This window comes from Sceloporus undulatus, chromosome 2, assembly GCF_019175285.1.
Source record: "Sceloporus undulatus isolate JIND9_A2432 ecotype Alabama chromosome 2, SceUnd_v1.1, whole genome shotgun sequence".
Classification (NCBI taxonomy): Eukaryota; Metazoa; Chordata; class Lepidosauria; order Squamata; family Phrynosomatidae; genus Sceloporus; species Sceloporus undulatus.
Window position 1 is genome coordinate 180,411,725 of NC_056523.1, and position 21,755 is coordinate 180,433,479.

Sequence of the window (21,755 nt, forward strand, 5' to 3'; positions counted from 1 at the left end):
AAAAACTCAAGGGCATAACCTCAAGGGCATAACCTCGTCGGACAATATCTAGGACCCAAGACACAATATCTAGGACCCAAGTGTCAGAGGTAATCGAGGCCCAGGTAATCGAGGCCCAGATAGTTGGCAATTTTGATGTCCAAGGTGGCAGATGCATAAAACTTTTTGGCGAGGCCGTCAATCTTTTTCCCTTCCTTGTCAGCTGGAGAAAATGCTTGGCGGGGAGTGAAGGAAGTCTGTGACCCCTCCACGATGGCCGAGTTGGGCTTGGGATGGTTGAAGAGCCATGAGGGTCCCGATGGGGTGACCCTGTAGAGGTTCTCAATCTTCCTCGAGGTAGAGGCGATAGTGGCTGGAGTGTCCCAAGACCTTTTAGCAATCTTCTCCAAGGAAAGAAGGAAGGTCAGGGACGGAGGAGCAGGGGCGCAGCCATGGATCCGTCTCTCAACAGGGTCGAGAGCATCGTCCTCTGAATGAGAAACCTCTAGTTTCAGCGCATCCGCCATACGGATGACCCTATCCGCAAAAGACCTGACATCATCGGAGGGGGATGGGGCATCCGGCTGTCCAAAGGCAAACGACTGGTCATCCTTGGGAAATGGTGACGGCGAGCGGGACAGAGAACGAGAGCGGGACCGAGATTTGGAAGGCGACCTGCTAGGCTGTCGGGTCGGCGGAGAAGGTTTCCTGTCAGATGATGGCTGTCTCTGGAAGATGTCATCCGACTTGTGAGTGGTGTCTCTGGGGACAGGAGATCGTGGCCTAATCCTGGTTGGGTCCGGGAGCCGTCTGCGTAAATGAGAGGCATCCACTGGGAGGAGGTACTGGCCCGACTGGGGATCATACACCAAGTCTGGGTAGACGTCAAAGAGGTCCCGATCTTCAAGATCCCGATCTAGAGCTTTGTCTGCCTTGGTACCCAGAGCAGCCCTATCCTTACGTGGTGGAGACCGGGGTCGGCGTGGGGGAGGCGGAGAGGTGAGCGAGACCTTTGTTGGGACGTCTGTCGAGACCCTCGCCTGGAGGGAGAAGGAGGGGGATCCGAGTCTGGGATCTCACCCTCAGATTCGGAGCTCGGGTCCAGCGTGACTATCTGGAGGCTCTCGTCCGGGATGGAGAGGTGAGGTGCGACCAGAATCCTCGGTTCCAGCGGAGGTGGAGCCACAGTCGAAACAGGCCTCGGAGTTGGAGTAGCCGTGGTCCCACGGTCCGGGGGAGGAACGGAGACCGTACTAGGTGGCCCTTTACGTCTGATCTTCGATACTGGGGAGGCCGACCTAGTTCGTCTGGACCCCTCGCCGTCCTTGGAGGACTTTTGCTTGTCAGCATGTCTTTTGTCCTCATCCTCTCTGGAGGATTTCTGCTTATCTCCATGCCTCCTCTTTGAGGCCTTGGCCTTGTCCGGCTTGTCCACATGGGAGGCGGACGAGGGGGCTTGGGAAGCTGGTTCCCCCGAAGAGGTGGTGGGCTGAAAGGCTTCTACAGGGAAGCTTCTGGTCCCGGTTCTTCAAGGCCTGGGACGTCATGGCCTTGCAGTGGATGCAAGCCCCCGGGATGTGTGTCTCCCCCAGACACAGGATACACTTGTCACGTCCATCCAAGATGGGGATCTTGACCCCACAGTTGGAGCACCTCTTGAAGGACGCCATTGGGAAGGGTCCGAAGGGGGAGAATCAAAGCGTAGTCGTTTACCGGTCCGAGTCAATCCGTACAGTGTCGTTTCAAACCGTTGGAATAATAGGGAAGTCCGTTAGAGTGGTCAGTAGGAATAGCCGATGGTCAAGAGTCCAGAGATTCAATCCGTGAATAAAAGTCAAAGCTGAGAAGTTCCTCAAGCTGCTTTGCGTGGCGGAATGAAGGAACTGAGAGAGAGTGGGCCGCTAGGGGCTTTATATAGGGATGGGCGGAGTTACCGCCAAAAAGTTGCAGAAAGTTACTTTACATTCTGCCCAGAGATTCCAGAAGTTTCCGAGCATTGCTGCGCAGGCGCAGAATAACCCATTTGTGTGATTCGCAGAGACCACGAAGAAGAAACTCATTTTTTTTTTTAGCTAATCAGGATTCCCCATGACATCTGATCCTTCAGAGTCTAGACCTGTGGAGCTTATGCTCAGAATGAAGCTGGAACTCATACCTGTCTGCAGTGCAGAGGACATGGGAATAACAAGAGCAGAGACATGCATAACCCAAGATAAGGACAGGTTACTCACCTGTAACGGTATTTCTTCGAGTGGTCATCTGCGAATTCATACAAATGGGTTTCACTGCGCCTGCGCAGTGGTGTTCGGATACTTCTAGAATCACTGGGCAAAGTACACTTTGCAACATATAGAAACTTTTTGGCGGTAACCCCGCCCCCCTCCTATAAAGCCCCGGTTCCCGCTCTTTTTCTCCAGTTCCAAATTTTTTTCCCGCCAAGTAGGCGATGTAAGACAGAGCCAAAGTGAGCAGGACACCGAGGGGAGGATGGGCGGGATTTGTATGAATTCGCAGATGACCACTCGAAGAAATACCGTTACAGGTGAGTAACCTGTCCTTCTTCTTCGTGGTCTCTGCGAATCATACAAATGGGTTTAGACTGACAAGCTTAGATAAACGGCGGAGGGAGTGTCCTGAAACCCAAGCTATGGTAAACCAAGGTAAATTTATTATAACAATAAACCGTGAACCATAAAGAGTCAGTCCTGTTCTTTGCACAACACTCAATGCAGACATAATTTTTAAGGCATACGGAGGGCATGTAAGGTCACGCACGACCAAGCCCAAAGGCATTGCGCAAGCATAAACCACGGTTACAGTGAATAACACTCTGCAGAACCTGAGGAGAATTTGTAAGGTTATGCAAAACCACTCTCCCTGAAGGCGAACACAAGTGAGCACATTATAGACCAATTCAAAGGCACAGCACACAAGACAAGTCATCAATGCAACCCAGAAACCAAGACAGCCCTCCCAAAGGCTGCGTCCCGAATTGCCCTAGTGTCCAGCCTATAATGCTTTATAAAGGTCAATGGCTGGGACCAAACCGCAGCCTTGCAAACATAATCTAAAGGAATGCCAGCCAGAAAGGCAGAGGACGCTGCAACCGCCCTGGTCGCGTGCGAGCGGACCTTGGCCGGTACCGATTTCCCCGACAGTTCATAACAAAGGCGGATGGTGCTGGCCACCCATTTCGAGAGTCTCTGGGGCGACACCGGCAAGCCCTTTCTCGGTTCCGAATAACATTGAAAGAGTCTTTCGGAACGGCTCGAACCCATAGTCCTGTCCAAGTAGAAGGCCAAGGCTCTCCTAACGTCCAGCATATGGAGGCTACGTTCCTCCACAGTTGTCGGGTTCGAAGCCAAGGTCGGCAACACAATGTCCTGACACATGTGGAACAGGGATACCACCTTAGGTAGGAAGGTGATATCAGTCCGGAGTACCACCTTGTCCTTGTGGAACCGGAGGAAAGGTTCATTCCTCCGCAGGGCACAAAGTTCTCCTGCCCGACGAGCCGAGGTGATGGCCACCAGGAAAACAGTCTTCCAGGTTAAGAGTCTTAAGTCTGTTGTGGCCAAGGGCTCAAAGGGCTTGGACTGGAGGGCAGCCAATACAACCTCCAAGCTCCAAGCCGGGGCAGGGAGAGAAACCTGTGGGTAGAGGTTATTGCATCCTTTTAAAAAGTTTTTTACCAGAGGGTCCCTGAAAAAAGAAGGCAAACCATCATATTGAAAATGTGAACAAATAGCAGACAGGTAACATTTTATGGAAGCAAGGCACAGGCCCGCCTCCACCAGTGACATCAAGAAATCAAGCACCACTGGCACAGTGATGCTCTCAGGCGACAGGTTCCTTTCAGCAAGGAATGAAAGGAATCTCTTCCATTTGGAGGCATATGATCTCTGGGTCGCAGGCCTATGCGCGGCACGGATCACCCTCCGCACCGAAGGTGGCAGCGCCGTCAATGCAGGAGCCTCCAAGCCACCATCGGCAACGAGTCAATGTCGGGATGCCGAACCCTCCCCCCTTGGAGGGTAAGAAGGTCTGGCCTCGGTTCCAGCCGGAGAAACTCGCCGTTGGAAAGGTGCAGAAGCAGCGGAAACCACGGCTGTCTTGGCCACCACGGGGTGATGAGGATCGCGTCGACTCTCTCCCTCGACATCTTGGACACCACCCTGGTCAGCAGTGGAAACGGGGGAAAGGCATAAATCATTTCCCGGGACCAGTCGAAGGCGAATGCATCTCCGAGGGGACTCTCGTGTCGCACCCGAGAACAGAACTGGGGACAGTGGCTGTTGGAGGCTGTCGCAAACAGGTCGACCCGGGGAGCTCCCCACCTGCAAAATAGGTCGCCGACAGTCTCTGGATGAAGCCTCCACTCGTGGCAGGTTGATGTCCTGCTGAGCTGATCCGCTAGGGTGTTCTCTTCTCCTGGTAGGTGAATAGCCTGGAGGAGGATGTGTCTGTGGATGCACCAATCCCAGATCCTCAACGTGATGTCCAGGAGAGTTCTGGATTTGGTGCCTCCCTGCTTGTTGACATAGTACATCACCGTTGTGTTGTCGGTCCTGAGCAGAATCACCTTGCCTGTGACGGTGGATTCGAATGCTTTGAGAGCCTTCTCGACAGCCAACATTTCCAGCGCGTTGATGTGAAGCGCACGTTCCTGCAGGGACCACTTCTCTCTCACGCATAGGTCCCGAAGGTGTGCACCCCAGCCTTCCATCGACGCATCCGTCGTCAGGGTCATTTGTGGTTGAGGCTGGACGAAGGGCATACCTATGCACACGTTTTGGGAGTCTAGCCACCATAAGAGGGAGGAAGTCACGGCCCTCGGTACGGTGAGCCACTTGTTTGGTAGTCTGTCAATGGGTTGAACACGGAGAGGAACCATGACTGAAGCGGCCTGAGGCGCAGTCGTGCCCATGGGGTGACGAATGTGGTGGAGGCCATGTGCCCCAATGCGACCTGGATATCCCTGGCTTTGAGTCTCCTGCTCAAGTAGACGGTGCGCACTGCGGTTGACAGGGCCTGAAAGCGGTCCTGAGGAAGGTAGGCCATAGACTCTTCGGAGTCGAGCACGGAGCCGATGAAACGGACCTGTTTGGATGGGGTCAAGTGGGACTTCTCCAGGTTGACTACCAGTCCCAACTCCGACAAGAGGTTTAGAGTAAAGCGGATTGCGTCCTGGAGCTCCAGTCTTGACGGGGCTGTCAGCAGCCAGTCGTCGAGGTAAGGAAAGACGCTGAATCCCCTCTGATGGAGATAGGCTACCACTGGGGCCATGCACTTCGTGAAGACTCGAGGAGCTGTGGCCAAACTGAATGGGAGCACATTGTAATGGTAGGCGACGGAGCCGATGGCGAAGGCGAGGAATCTGCGGTGGGATTCTCTTATCCCGACGTGAAAATAAGCGTCCTTCAGGTCCACCATCGCGAACCAGAGGTCCTGCTGGAGCAGAGGCAGAATGGAAGCCAACGTTACCATGCGAAAACGTTTATATCTTAAGAAAGAGTTCAGTTCCCTTAAATCCAGTATGGGTCTGATTCCTCCATCTGGCTTTGGAACCGTGAAATATCTGGAGAAAAAGGCTTTGGGCCACAAATCCGGAGACAAGGGAGAGATGGCCCCTTTTTGAAGGAGGGAGCGCACTTCATCGAGAAGGGTGCCCGAGGGGGCAGTAGAAATAAAAGCTCCGGTGGGCGGGAGCTCTTCGAACTCGAGGGTATAGCCCCTTCGGACGATGTTTAAGACCCAAGAGTCGGAAGATATGGAGGCCCATGTGGTGGCAAAGGGCCTAAGGATGTCAAGAAAAAACAAACTGGAGGAGGCGAAGTGCGCTGGGGATCTTCATGCCCTTTTCTTCCCCTGGTCGGGCTCCTGTCGGCGGTTCTTTCGGTACCGAGACTGGTTGCGACGGCCCGAGGAAGAGGACTGCTGAGAGGGGTAGCCCTGCCGCTGTGACCCCTGTTGATGGAACTGGCGTTCCTGATAGGGGGACCTCTGGAATTGACCTTGGTGATGTTACCAGGGACGAAGACGCTTGCGGAAGGAAGAGGAGCCCGGTGTGGACATGCCATGCTTGCGAGCGGCCGCCTTCATGCGGAACTTCTTGTTGAGCCGCTCGTCCGTATCGGCGTGGAACAACCCTGAACCATCGATGGGCATGTCCTCGATTGTGGATCTCACGCTCTGATTGAGGTCCGAGCCGCGGAGCCAGGCATGTCTTCTCAACGCAATGGAAGCCGACATAGCCCTTCCAACGCATTCCGTGACGTTCCTAGCCGCAGTGATCAGCCAGCTGCCAATCGAGTGGGTCTCATCCCTGATCTCGGTCAGGGTCCTCCGCACCTCATCAGGAACTTCCGGCACAATCGGGGAGATGCCCTCCATCAATGTCTGGACGTAAGCTCCCATGCAAGCCGTGTAACTAGTGGCTTTCGCCGCCAGTGCCGCTGCTGCATATGCCTTCTTGGCCAGGGCGTCTATCTTTCTGGCCTCTTTATCAACCGGTGAGGTGGTTTGGCGCTGGGTGGAGGTCTGTTGGGCCCCTTCCACTATAGCCGAATTCTGGCGAGGATGCGATATGAGCCACGGAGCATTGGGAGCCGCGACCTTGTATAGCGACTCGATCTTCCGTGGAGGCCCGAGAGGCGACGAAGGAGAGTCCCAGGAACGCTTGAGGATCGTTTCCAAGGATGGCAAAAACGGGACACACGGAGGTGTTGGAACCCGGCCATGGACCCGACGTTCGACTGGGTTTGCTGCATCCGCCTCCAGGTAAACCAGGTCGATGTCCAGGGCCCTGGACATCTTAATGATGTGTTCCGCGAAGGAACGGACATCATCCGATGGGGAGGCCGCCTCTGGGTAGTGGAGATCCTGCGGCGATTGACGCGGGAGGTCTTCCACATCTGAAGGGTCTTCCGTCCCGACCGAAGCGTCCGCCTCGGAATCGGAGGACTCCACCTGGACAACGATATTGCGTCTAGGTCTGTCAGCTGGTCGCGGTGATGGCTGGAGCAAAGCAGCTCTGGAAGCTGGAACAGGGTCCCGCTGGCGTATCTCCAGCTGCGAGACCTCTCGGGGACAATCACGGGGGCGATCGCGAGAGGGCACCCTGGACATCGCGACGTCCCTGGACACCTTTTGGTAGAACTGGTCTGCCTCGGAGTCGTAGAATATTCCATCATCAGCGGGCACCGGTAAAGGAGACAGGGGCGCTGGCGACAAGGACCTCGGGGGCCGCTCAGTCCGCGCTGGAGAACGAAGCGCTGGGGATGGAGACCGCGAGGGCAAATCCCAAGAAGGAGATCTCGAAAGTCTGTCCCGGGATTCTTCCTCATTCGAGAGGAGAAAGGGCACGGTTGTTGTCGCCGAAGGTCCCGGGGTCGACAAAGTTTGCTGGGCCTCCCTGGATGAAGGTCATCGGATACAACCGACAGGGTGTCCCGCCTTGGAGAATCCGTCCGGATGCGAGGGCGGGTCGGGCGCTCTGGTTCCTTAGTTCCCTCAGGCTCCTTGCGAGGACGATCCTTAGAGTGTTTTGACTTCTTGGAAGCCGTAGCCTCTGAAGCTGAATCCGATGCCTTCCTCTTCTTGGATGACGCGGAGCCCCGTGGAGCATCCGGAGAGAAGAAGGGGATAGGCGACTCTGTGAGCCTTCCACCCGGTTTGGGCGCATCCTCCTTACGGGGGGCTGTCTTCGCCCTGGAGGCGGTGTCTTTGGCAGCACCCGATCCATCCTTCGGGTCCGACAGAGCTTCCTTGCGGGGCTTGTGCTCCGATGCCGGCCGCGAGGTCTTAGAAGGGGTCTCCCGACTCCGCGACGAAGTCGATGCGGCGGCCATACCCACAGACCCAGATTTATGTGGGTGCTTGGTGGGTTTGGTGGTGGCACTGGGCTTGGCAGATCCACGGGCCACATTAGCCTTGGGGTTGGGCCCCCCAGAGCGATCGGAAGTTGACGGGGGTGCACTTGCCGGGCCATCTCTGGCGGAAAGAGCCGCCGACACAGGAGCCACAGGGGCCGAAGACGGGCGAGGATCCCCTTCCCGGATCTTACCCTGGGCTATCGCTGAGGTGAGCCGCGATTTGCGATTCTTCCTGGCCTGGGAGGACATGGATTTGCAGAGGGAGCAAGACTTAACATCATGCTCCTTCCCGAGGCAGAAAAGGCAGGAGGTGTGGGGATCCTGCACCGGCACTTTCCCCCCGCAAATATCACACTTCTTGAACGGAGGAGACATCGCTACCGAGGTCGTCAAATCCAACACGAATTCCACAATCAAGGTCAACAGTCCAGGAGTCCAGTACACGGGGGGAGAAGAAACGCCAAAGTCCAAAAAACAGTCCGAGTCAAAAAAACAGTGATCCAAAACGAGCTAACAAGAGCGAAGTTCCAAACAGCAGCCAAACGCGGCGGAAAAAATGGAACTGGGTAAAAAGAGCGGGAACCGGGGCTTTATAGGAGGGGGGTGGGGTTACCGCCAAAAAGTTTCTATATGTTGCAAAGTGTACTTTGCCCAGTGATTCTAGAAGTATCCGAACAGCACTGCGCAGGCGCAGTGAAACCCATTTGTATGATTCGCAGAGACCACGAAGAAGAATATATTTTACAGAATTGTTGTCTCAAATTCCATTACCTTTAGGATGGGGCTTCTTTTAGATTTCTCCACAGCTATACACTGGGACTGAAAGAGCAACAAAACCTCTGCCTTTTACTTACCATAGCATGTGATGTTGTCCTTGTCCAGCTTCATGAGGTGGGGACAGGCACAGGAATAGGTGCTGTTGAAGTTGATGAGGCAGAGATGAGAGCAAAGACCCTTTCCTCCATTGGCCTCACAAGGATTGGGAACTGGAATAATGAATAAAGTGGCACAAGGTTAAGTGGTTCTCTTGTCTTACATTCTATCCTATCCTAAAGAGAGGATTATGCAGGGTTCAGTCTGGGAAAATTCAGGGCACGAGGCACATAACCCAACTTGGGAAAGGAGATCTGGATTTCTGATTAGTGTGCCACTGTAAGACTGGATTTCTGCTCTCTCAAGCTGTGTCCATCAGATCCACTGGGAATACAAGACTGGTACATTGACACTATGGAATAATGGGGAAAGCCAACCCTATAGTTTGCAAAAGCAACTTGTGTGTATTATAATCGTCAAATGTTTTGGCTGTCTTTTTTAATTGCTTAACTGTAAGGAAGCCTAAGTACACACAGCTGCAACTTTAATTCCCTTTTACATTTGCCTCCCTTCACTCATCTTACCAATGTCAACACAAAACGTCTAAGTCCTTAGGGCAGGGTCTGAACTAGTTATACATTTATCTTTAACTGTTAAATGCTGTATAGACTGATAGCATTATATAAACATTCTCATTCTTATTGCTCTTCCTTCTCTTTAAGTTAACCAACAAAGGCTTGCATGGGTTTTAGCTACTAGACTTGAACACACAAAGTTGATTTATTATCTCTGTACCACACAAAGTCCTGGGTTTATCTACCACACAAGAGTTCAACAGGGACTAGCCCATCAGAAATGCACCAAATGCCAAGGTCAAATCTCAAAATGGCGAAGGATCCTAGAATAAATGATGGTGCAATTCAGAGCATCTACTCAAATTAAGAAACCTTGATCTAAAAGCTGTTGTTAATCTTAACTAGAGCAGACTTACCAGAACAGTGAGATTTACCTATGTGGTGACTCACTGTTCAACACTTGACTGAACGGGTCAACTCTAGTTAGGACTAACCAACAGTATGCCAATATTTAGCAACCCAGCAACCCCAAGGAATTTCATAGCTGTAACCTCTAGCTCCAGTTTTCCATTGGCTCACACTCTTCTATCTATTGCAAGTCTAACTAGAGCACCCACTTACATCTACAGGCAAAAGCAAAAGTTATCAAATGGGTCACCATGTGAACTACAGTTCACTGGTATAGCACATGCTTGCATGCGAAAGTCCCTTAATCAGTCCCTAGCATCTCAATTTCAAAAAAGGGGGGGGGAACCCTGAAAGACTATATTGACAAGAGGATGTAAAGCATGATACTCATTATGCTCTTACAGACTTTTGTGTGTTAAGGCTGTTTGAATCATGGCAACCTGATGACAGAAATAAAACATAGGAAGTGTCACACAAGTTTGAAGTCTAAAGCACAGGAATGAACTCCAGTTAAGGCCCTTATTTTAGGGCTCCTCAGCTTTACAAGTTCAGCTATTCACACACATCCTGTGTTTTGTTTGACAAGTCTCTATGATTAAGATGGTCTTGAGGGAAACAAATATATTTTTTGCAATTATATGATGTTTAACCTCTTCCTTTGGAAACTAACAGTTGCTATATGCAAGATTTGGTAATCAAGGAGTTTTTATTTTGTTTTGTTTTTTTGAAAAGTCTGCAATCCCGAACAAACATTTTCTGCCCAAAAGCAACTGGTCTACCTTTGGGAGCAAAACCAATTTTTTTTTACATATCTGGATATCTTCATCTCTTTCATACTGTTTTAAGAAAAAGTAAGTAGCAAAGGATAGGGAAGACCTTTGCTGACACCCTGGATAGATACTGTCAATTAGAAGAGACAATACTAGACTAGATAATCTTATCATCTGACCAGGTACAAGCAGCTTCCTATAGTCCTATCATTTAAGCATCAGGAGACCTCACTGTTGCAGTGCCTTCTTGCATCAGCCCTCTAACAGCTTGAAATAGGCTCCAAGTCTGCACATTGAAACCTGAACTGTAGCTGTGAATGAAGCAAACTACAGCCTGCTCTCTGTTTTCAGAAAATTCCCCATGGCTTCTTCCTCACCCTGTTTTCTCCTTTGTCACATCTCACCTTGAGGCTGGCGGGAAGGATGATAGACCTGCAAGTCAAAGGGCTGAGTGTTGGTTCTTTGCACAACGGTGACATTGTGACCTGTCCATTTGTTGGCCTTGGCCAGGGTATTTGTGCGCCAGTCAGTCCAGTACACCTCACCCCCATAAAGGGTGACAGCAAAAGGATGTGACAAATACTCATGTCCTCGCAGCACCTCAATATGACCCGTGCCATCATAGAGGGCAGAATAGATAGCATCCGACCTGTGGAAGAATGGGACACATGAACAAGCCTATTGCCTTGGCCAGGAAATAAATACAACAAAAGCAAGTCACAGGGTCTGTGTCTATTCATGTGAGAGAGCAGTAATCTAATCTTTGTGGATTCTTCTCCTCACCAACCAGAAAAGAGCAACAATGCAATGGTAGATATGGTGAAGTAGTTAGGAAGCAAGGATGGGTTTTTAGGGTGAAGGGATATAAGAAAGGGGAGATAGAGGCAAGCATTATCTGCTTACAAGTAGATTTGTTCAAGGATAAGCACTCCTGGTTGCCATTTCAGGCAGAAGTTGACATACTCATATTACATTGCTCGAAAGTTTGTTAAATACACACACACACACACACACACACACACACACAACATGGGGATTTATTGAGCAACCTGTACACTAAGGAAGCAATTTAGTGCACTAGCCAAATACGTTATCAGTCATACATGTGCACATATAACTGCATATATAAGATAGCAACTATGCAGGTAATTAGCATGAAAGACAAAAGTGGAAATTTTATTGCATGTTTCTGGAAGGTGACAGTGGGGTTTATCTGTATTAGCCCCTTGACTATGAAAAGTTTCCCCCACAGAAGCTTACATGATATTTTGTTACTTATTCAGTGCCAGATAAACCTGTTTATATTTTCTGAGGCATCTGGGCAGCTTTAACTGCCTTGATGGTAATTGCTGCTCTCCACTCCTATGCTGGTTAGCTTTAGACGATCTTTTGGATAGACACCTATAGTATATTTTAATGAATATGCTATTATATATGTTTTTTGTATTTTATTTATTTTCTATCTCTCTGGGTTTGCTTCCAATTGTGTGAAGCAATATATTAACTAAACTAACTAATTACAGCTCACCCAAGGCAATAAAAGCCCAGGGGTTCTATTACACACAGAAAAAGAGTAATTATTATCCAACAAAGTAACTGAACACATGTGACAGGCACACTTGAGGGACTGTATATGGCATGGCAGGGGTATTTAAAACATTTCTGGTAGCTGTATTTCAGTACCTCAGAATGTTTAAATTCAAGTATTCATGTATTCTTTCATTATTATTATTATATCCTTCTGTGCTCAAAATACTAAAACAGCCAGGTGAGGCAAAACTATTCTGATTAAGCATGTTTTTAGCAGGAAAAAATGCTCCCACTTTATTGGTAACTATGCTGTGAAAATGCTTGCTTGTTTAGATTGTTCTGATGCTGACTTGGCTATTGGTCAGTTTACAAGCATGTTCGACATGCCTGCTGTGACCTATAAGGCCTTATACAATTTATACCCAGACAATCTGAAAGGCCATAACTTTCTGCATGGCCTTCTTGAATTTTAAGATCGTTGGAGGAGGGCTTTCTGCCAGCCCCACTACTGTCTCAGGCAGGTTTGGTGAAAACAACAGAGAAAGCCTTTTCAATGGCTGCATCCAGGAGGTGGAATGCCATCCCACAGAAGACTAGGCTGCCCCTCTTTCTGCTCTTACAGAAGATACTATTAGTGGAGTGTGATGTATTTTTTTTATTCACTACTATGTTTTAAATGCCTTAAAACAGTTTTAAATTTGTGTTTTTAATTTGACTGTTTTTTTAAGAAAACATTTGAACTATAAACTGTTTTAGCTGTACAGTACTTTGTTTTAAGTGCAGGATGGGCAACTGTAGAAAACTGGGGGACCACAGTAGGTCTCCAGGAGAGCTCAGAGGGCTGCATCCTCCACTGCTCTTGTTCCCACAAATAAATAAATAAACAAACATTTTTTGTTTTGTTTTAGCCCCAAACACCCTCTGGGACAATTGAAGCTATGTTTGAGGCATCTTCCTGCACTCCTAGAGGGCATTTTGAGGCAAAATAATAATAATAATTCTTTGCAAAACTTGACACCTGGGAGGCCCAGGGGTGTTCCAAATGTGTTGGGAATGCCTTCTATAACCTCGAGATCATTTTTGGGGATTTCTGAGCATTTTTATCTTGCTCTAATAGATGAATATCCTCCCACAGTCTCAAGTGCCCTCACCAATAACGTTATTTATCTAATTGACTAGATAACATTGTGGCATCTGCCTGACCCCTGATTGAGTGGAATCACCCATGAGACTAATACAAATTATTCCAATTAGCAATCTGTAAGATGCTCTGAAAGCCTTTGTGACTGAAGAGAGAGGTACAAATACTCTAAATAAATATAATAATAAATAAATAAACCACAGGGGGAGAAAATGTATTGGAGCAGCAGCTGTCCATGGAAACTGTGGTACAGAATATGATTAAACTGGTAACCAGTTTGACTGGCTTCCTAGGGACAGGACAAATCAAAATCACTAGTAACTACAACAAAATCCAACCATCACAGCCATCACTCCCCCAAAAATATTTGAAGCAAATGTATCACACACCTAGCATCAATCCAAAGGATGCGTTTCTCTAGGTAGTCCACAGTGAGACCATTAGGCCAGCCACCTGAGCCGGTTTCCTTATGGATGACACGACGGCCCTCACCACTCATGGAGGCTGCTTCAATACGGGGGAGGCTGGCATCCCAGTCTGTCCAGAAGAGGATCCTGGGAAGAACAAAAAAGAAGGAAAAGGCATTCAAGTGGTGAGAGACCCTGAATGCCTTTTGAAATTCTGCAACACCTTAGCTCTTAACAGCATTCACAACTTCGGATGCTAATCCTTTGTCAGAAGATTAAGTATCAATCCTCAGATATTAGTTCTTGTATCTAGAGCTGTCTTTATATGAACAAAGAAAACAGCATGACGTGCTCCTGCAGGGAGGTTATCAGAAAGGGCATGACTTATCTTTACAGTCTTCACACAATCTTTATGTATAATGTTAACACCCCCCCCCAAACACACACAAACAAACACTTTTTCCCATCAGAAGGGCCAAGTTTAGAAAACTGCTGAGAGAATATTCTAGATATCTGCTTCTGACAAAGAGAGCAATTGTTCCCCCTGTAAAGAATAGAATCAACCTGGGGAAGGTTGCAAAAGGTCTCCCACTTTCTCTTGCTCTTTTCTGGTAATTTTTTTTTATAAACAAGCAATTTCTAGCAGGAACACACACTGCAGGGAACACCCAATCTGCTTCCTGATGTTAAGAGACACAAATGTGCATTGAGTCATAAAGGAGCTCTGATTCAGAACCCTTTTGGCAGCTAAGGTTTCACCAGGCACTACACATATCATTTTGAAATGTGTCTTTGGGGCCTTAAGAGCCAGAAACCTAGTTCCCTTTTTTTAAAAAAAAGCTCAAACACATTCAGAGTCTAGCAGTGGATATTATGGACAAGATGCTGAATTCAGCTCCCATTACTAAAATGTCATTTTGCAATATTTGGATCAGAGTGCAGGATGTGCACAGCTGTCCTCTAAATTATTTCATTATTCAAATACAGTGGGCCCTTGACATTTGCTGAGGGTAGGGGAACAGGGCCCCTATGCTTGTGAAAAACCACAAATAAAACCCCCCACTATTTTTTAACCTGAGAGAACACCTCTCTAAGAATCTCTAGGTCCTCCAATATAATTCTATGGTCAACATCTGCTAGCGGTTGACCACAGAATCATGCTGGAGGACCTAGAAATGTTTAGAAAAGTGTTTTCTCTAGGAATTGCTAGGTCCTCCAGTGTGACTCTAAAGACAAAAAATATTAATCAAATCCACAAATAATCAAATCTGCAAAAGTCAAAGCCACAAATGTGGAGGGGTGACTGAATTTCATTATTATTCCTTCAGCTCCCTGCTTCCTCCTAAAGAAGCCAGTGAACATGTGACAAAGGTCTAACAATGAATGTCACAAAGACCACAAGGGCAAGCTATGGCAGAAACTCAAACCCAGGGACCTAAAGAAAGGAGTAGCATCAGCCCTGCTGCTGTTCTCAGGATGTTAACTGTGCTCCTTGGCTCCTTTCTGCTTTACACCATACCCGCATCTTGGGTCCAGGGCAATAGCACGAGGGTGCTCAATGTCTCCAGCCAGCAAGGTGCTCCGCATGGTCCCATCTAGTTTGGCCACTTCAATCTGGTCCAGGTTGCTCTCGACCCAGTAGATGTTGCCAGCAATCCAGTCCACAGCAAGTCCCTCAGGAGTGGCTAGCCCATACTGGATCACCACTTCAAAGCTGGTCAGGGCTGTGGGAGAAAAAGGAGGGAAGGGAGCAGGTCAAGGAGATATACACACTGTACAAAATATTGGTGGCATCTGACAATCTAAATCACATAAATTGTGGTGGGATAAGTATGTCCACACTGCCAAACTGCTTGGCATTCCTCCAGATCACAACACCCCAAACACAAGAAAAACTTTGATTTTCAAGCTAAAAACCTTTGAATTTTAGGTTTAAAAACTCAACGAGAATTGATGTTACTTCACTTCTGGTGCAATTGTCAACCCTAACATAAATACTGGTTCTCTTCCAGAACCATAGTATTCAGATAAATCCTGGTTGATTAATGCTTTGCCAACAAATGTCGAAGTTTATGTAGTTTGTACAGTTATATATGCTTAGTTTTACAGTGCGCCCGCGTCATATGCACATGTGCTGTATGCGGATTTGAGTATCCGCTCAAACCTGTGTAGAGCTGTGCGGGAGCATGCGGGGCGGCGTGTCCCTCCATGTCACCCTGTCATAGCCCTGCTCAGCTCTTGCAAACTCAAGGCCATGACTTCCTTGACTGAGTCTATCCATCTATAATTGGGGTCTTCTTCTTTTCTTACTAGCTTGCACCTTGCCAAGTATCATTCTCTTTTCTAGTGAGTGGTGTCTTCTCATGATATGTCCAAAGTACAAAAGTCTCAGTTTAGTCATCTTGGCTTTTAAAGAGAATTCAGGCTTGATTTGCTCTAGGACCAATATAGTTGTCTTTTTTTTGGGGGGGGGAGTCAGTCCAGGGTATCTGCAGAACTCTCCTCCAGCACATCTCAAATGAGTTTATTCTCTTCCTCTCAGCTTTCTTCATTGTCCACCTTTCACAACCACAGATAAGAATTGGAAATACAATGACACAGACAATTCTGTCTTTGGTATTCAATGATATGGTTTTACAATTGAGGATCTTGTCTAGTTCCTTCATAGTTGCCCTACCAAGTCCTAGTCTTCTTCTGATTTCTTAAATGCAGACATTTTCATTAATGACTGAGTCAAGGTACAGGAAGTCTTTCTCTAAATTCATTAAGAGTAAGACAACACGTGTTTTACATTGAAAACTCTATGATGACAAAATCCAAATGAAACGACAATCCAAAATGAAACAAGTGTTTACTTACTCTTCAGCAATTAATGAATTTATTTTAGTTGGAACTAACAACTGGATTTAGACTCAAGCACTTAAGGCCATGTGAATATGGGATTGCTGCTTATGATGTGTACTTTCTTCCTTCTTTTGCCTTGATTCTGGAAGTTCTGCTATTATTTCAAAAACCTGCAAAAACTATTTGACTGGGTAACCATGGGGGGGTGAAAGTATTATCTTTGGAGAGTAATGTATGAACATGATTTGTGTTCAGCCTCAAGGCAATGAGCATTCAAAATCCTTCCTAGTTCAAAAGAAAAAAATCAGTGGTCTCAGATCTAAGTACAACAGTCATTTCCCACGTATTTCTCTCTCATTTATAACTCTTCCCAGATTTGACTCCTCTGCCAATCATCCTCACACTCCTTTCCCACATGCTGTACATGTCCTGTTTCCCACACTCTCTTACTTTCTTCCACTCAAATTTGCTTATTTTGCTAACTCTGTATAATTCAACCCAAGTCCAGAATCTGCCTTGTGATGATGACCTTAATATGGACAGGCCAAGATACAATGTAATGTCAGTAGGCTGGCACAGGAAGACAAAAGAACAATCACTGAGATATTAATAAGGGATTATTACTGGAGGCTATGCAGGATATGTATTCTTTCCCTGGACGCTGTACAGCATTGCTGTGGCAGAGATAGTCTATTCAGTTATTTTTTTTTTATCTATTGCCCTTCAGATTTAAGAAGTGTGGTTCAGGGTAACACACCAAAACAAAATATTAAAACTGAACAATGAACTATGAATAGAACCATTCTATTAAAAACAACCATAATTAAAACCTTTCACACAGCCACACAAAATAAATTAAAGCAAAAATACTTTAACTTCTCTCTGAAACTAAGGCAGATGTTGCTAGTGCTGGTACCTTTCTTAAGGGAAGAGGTTTCTCAATCAGGGTGCTGCTGCAGGACAGCTCCTGTACTATGTGCCCACCCACCTAACCTCTTATCAGGGACTATAATGAATACAGTGGTGCCTCGGGTTACGAAATTAATTCGTTCCGCCATTCCTTTCGTAACCCGAAAATTTCGTAACCCGAAACACTTTTCCGTTAGCACTGGAAAGCCTATAGCTGCACTTTGCAGCATTTGAATTTCGCACCGAAATGAATTTCGTAACCCGAAAAATATTTCGTAACCCGAAACAGTTTTTGCCAATCCAACTTTTTCGTATCCCGGAAATTTCGTAACCCGATCATTTCGTATCCCGAGGCACCACTGTACTGTAATGTGTGGTAGAGCTTGGAACTTTACTTTTAAAAAGGAATTCATTACTTACGGGAATGTAATTCTTTTTTTTAAAAAAAATAACAGTGACCTGTTTATTACTTGTTATTCATAGCCAACACAGTACATTTCCTGCTTATAAATACAAAAATTGCCCCAACTATGCCCAACCTCCACCCTCCCTCTCAACATTTTAGTGATAATGAATACATGGTAATCATCACATTTTTGAAAAGTAACACTACTGTTGTTGTTATTAATTTCTGGTCAAGTTAACTTTGACTTATGACATCCTGCTCTAGTCTTGTAGACTCAGAGCAGCCATGGCTTCCTCGATTGAGTGTATCCACCTGGAATGCAATCTTCCACTTTTCCTGCTGTCTTCTACCCTGCTTAGCATTACTGTCTTTTCCAGTGTATCACGTCTTCTCATACTATGTCTGAAGTATGATCATCTCTGTTTAGTTATCTTGACTTCTGCAGAATTCAGGTTTCATTTGCTCTTGCTGTTGCATTTGTTTTGTGCCTTCAAGTCATTTCTGACTTATGGAGACCTTATCATGGGGGGGTTTTGGGGCCTGAGAGAGTGTGATTCACCCAAGATCACACACTGAATTTCCATGACTGAGCAGGGAATCAAACCCTGATCTCCAGAGTTGTAGTCCAACACTCAAAACACTACATCGCACTGGCTCTTTGATTTGCTCTAGAAACCATTTATTTGTCTTTATAGCAGTCCACACTATCTGTACAACTTTCATCCAGCAATACATATCAAATTAGTTGATTTTCTTCCTATCGGCTTTCCTCATTGTCCAGGTTTCACAACTATACATAAACATTTGAAATAGGATGGCATGGACAATCCTAATTTTAGTATTGTATCCTAGTATTTAATATCCTAGTAATGCATTTTGAGTGTTGTGGACCATTATTTTGTTTTTAATTTTTGGTGACAGATTTTAGCTATAACTAGAGTACAGGACCCCTACTGATACCAAATCCCATGGATGCTCAAGCCCCATTAAATACAATAGTGCCGTAAAATTGTGTTCCTGATATAAAACAATTAAGATTTGCTATTTGGAATTTATACTTTTTAAAAAGTATTATCAAGCTGTGGATGGCTGAATCAGTGGATAAAGAATCTGTGGATATGGCGTGCCAACTGTATATTCTGTCTCTGTAGCAGCTCAATTGGTATGCCATCTGTTCATGGTGATTTATTTCTCTCAAGTGCTCTGAGTGCAGCTTCTGCTTCATTTTCTAAAATCATGGGTTTATCTTCAACTGATTCTTCCTTTAATGAATATGTCATCCGTTCATCTGTTTTATACAGCGCGCCTGCGCCATACGTGGGCGTGCCATACGCGGCCTTGAGCATACGCGCTCAAGCCGCGGGGCGCGCACAGGGCAGAGCGTCCCATTCAATTTAATGGGCGCGTGCGCCAGTTGCGCCCCATGCGCTCCCGCGCACAAGCCCCATTGTTTCCAATGGGGCTCGAGCATAGGCGGAATTCGCCTTACGTGGCGGGATCCAGAACGGATCCCCCATGTAAGGCAAGGGCGGACTGTATAGTTCTTTAGTGTATAGTTTCAGGGTTTTTTTTATTTCTACTTGGTCATACAGTCGGCTCTTCTTATACATGGTTTTTGATACATGGATTCAACCATCCATGGTTTGAAAATATTCCAAGAAAGTAAAAATTTCAAATATCAAACCTTGATTTTCCAATTTTAATAAGGGACACCATTTTGCTATGTCATTATATTTAATGGGACTTGAGCATCCACGGATTTTGTTATCCATGGAGGATTTTGGAATGAAACCCCAGCGTATAACAAGGGTCCACTGAATATTGTGTCCCTCTGCTGTTTACAGAGCATCTGCCTTCTTGGCTTAAATTTCCCTTTGATTTCTTGGATCTTGTTGAAGAGGTCTCTTGTTCTTCTCTTTTTGTTTCATCTGTCATATACTGAGGCTTCTCTTTCTTCTTGAATGCAAATAGTGTCTTTTTGCATTTGTCACTGACAAAGTCTTTGGCTTCAGTCCAGAGTTCTTCTGGCTCCTGGTCAATTAGGTTTAATAGTGAAAATCTATTTTTATATTATCTTTACATTCTACAAGGATGTTGGGTGCCATCTGACCTGGGAGTTTCATCTTCTGTCACTATCTCTTATTTCAGTTTGGACCATCTCCTCATAGGGTTTTCATGGTAAAGGACAGTCAAAAGGGATTTACCATGCCTCCTTCTGCACAATACTAACAAGAGTTAGTTATGGTGCCACCGTCATTATTTCTGAGAGATTGTCTACCAATGTCACCGCTCTATTGCTGCCGCCGCCCAGTAACTGTTTGGGCCATTTAGCCCGGCTCAACAAAGGTCTGTCTGACATGGGAGACCTTACCATCAGCATTGCCTCTTGCATCAAAGAAGCATGCAATTCCACTATAATGGAAAGGTAGTGCCATTGGTGGGGCCCTCAGTCTACCATACAGCTATTTTCAACTGTCAGTTGCTGTGGCTTCACCGGAACTTCATTCAAGTAAGTTCAGATGTGTACCTTGCTGTCCCATCTCTTGTACTCACTCTTTCCTATCCAAATAATTATGAAAGTTATTTGAAGTTCAGGGATGGAGGCTGTGTGTAAGCCTTCAGGTGTTGCTAGACTACAACTCCCACAATTCTTAACCACTGGGCTAAAGTTTAACAGAAGATACTGTCTAACAACCTCTGGAGAGTTGCATCTTGCCCACTTTTGCTTTAATTTATAAGAAAGTATGCCTGTTTCACTTCTTTGTTCATCTTCTGCTTGTTACTGAGGCAAATCCTATTATGGACACATGCACTGAGGCACACCCTACTCAAACATTTGAATACCACCCTGATCAACTGACTGATATGGATCTACAGACCTGTTGTAATCAATACCACCCTCCAAGATATTAATTCATTACTGGGCCTGAGTGTCTCCTACCACATACCGTATATACTCAACTTTAACTTTAAGTTGAGGACAGGTTTTGGGGCCAAAATTATGAATTTTGATACGATCCATGGATAAGTCGAGGGTAAAACATAAGGGCACGTAACAGATCATGTAAAGGAGGAAGCAAAGGGAAATGATGCTAAAGAACTTTCAAAATTTCAACAGGCATTGCTGTTTTTGCTCATAATAAAGGCTGGATGGATGGGGGGGGGGGGATTAGTGCTCCAGGACAGATTACATTTTTGCCTTTCACCAGAGAATGGTCCCTTTTTTTTATAAGAGTTAAAGCACAGTATTTACATTGACCTGTGATTAAGCTGACTCAGTTTTTTTGGGTCAACTTTTGACTAAAATTTCTGGACTTATGCATGAGTATATACAGTAATTCTTTACTGTGTTACAGTAGTAATGGATATGCTTTCACAATAGGTTAATTTCTGGTTTTTTGTATGTCTGAACGGAGGCTTGCAAGCTCAGGAAGTATCAAAATACCCTTTTGTGAACAACTGTTGAAGTTTTACCTCCAACAGGAAGCTTCTTGTAATGCTCTGGAAACCCAAATAACTGAATAAGTAACAGACTGATCCCCACTGATGAGGAACAAATACTCTTGGGGCAATTAGATTAGCATTTCTAATCTGCGCATAGGAATTGGCAGACAGTAAACTGGAGACGCAGCAGTCCTTCAGCTGCAATCCAATTCAATGAGACATTAACCTGAAACAAGGCAGGCAAGTGTTACTAAATACAAGGCTCTCTTAATTGAAACCCTTTTATCTTGTGGAATCTGGCTCTCTTAACTGGGAACCCTATGAAAGAGAGACCTTTTACCCCTGAATTTTCTAGAAAGGAGTGTCAAGAAAGCTACTGGGAATGGGGACAGCAGTTATAAAAAAAAACTAGGAAAGAACCTAAAATGTAAAGATATACCAGTGAGCACAAAAGTTAGAATCATACAAGTCATTGTTTTCCCTATTACCATGTATGGATGCAAGAGTTGAACAGTGAAAAAAGTATGTAAGAAGAAAATTAATTAATTCAAGATGCGGTGCTGGAAAAGAAAGAGTGCAGAGTATACTGTGGACAGCCAAAAAGACAAACAAATGGGTCCTAGAAGATATTAAACCTGAAATCTCCCTGGAAGCC

General features: G+C 46.2%; 1 protein-coding gene across 1 annotated transcript in view; it reads right to left on the reverse strand.

Moving 5' to 3' along the window:
- LRP1 (LDL receptor related protein 1) overlaps positions 1-21,755 on the reverse strand; it is a 392,141-nt gene that overhangs the window by 94,375 nt on the left and 276,011 nt on the right. Inside the window, exons 26-29 of the mRNA XM_042447614.1 lie at positions 15,017-15,221; positions 13,480-13,644; positions 10,824-11,068; positions 8,708-8,839 (exon numbers count right to left, since the gene is read on the reverse strand). Of these exons, the coding sequence (XP_042303548.1) occupies positions 8,708-8,839; positions 10,824-11,068; positions 13,480-13,644; positions 15,017-15,221 (747 nt within the window). The remainder of the gene's footprint in view (positions 1-8,707; positions 8,840-10,823; positions 11,069-13,479; positions 13,645-15,016; positions 15,222-21,755) is intronic.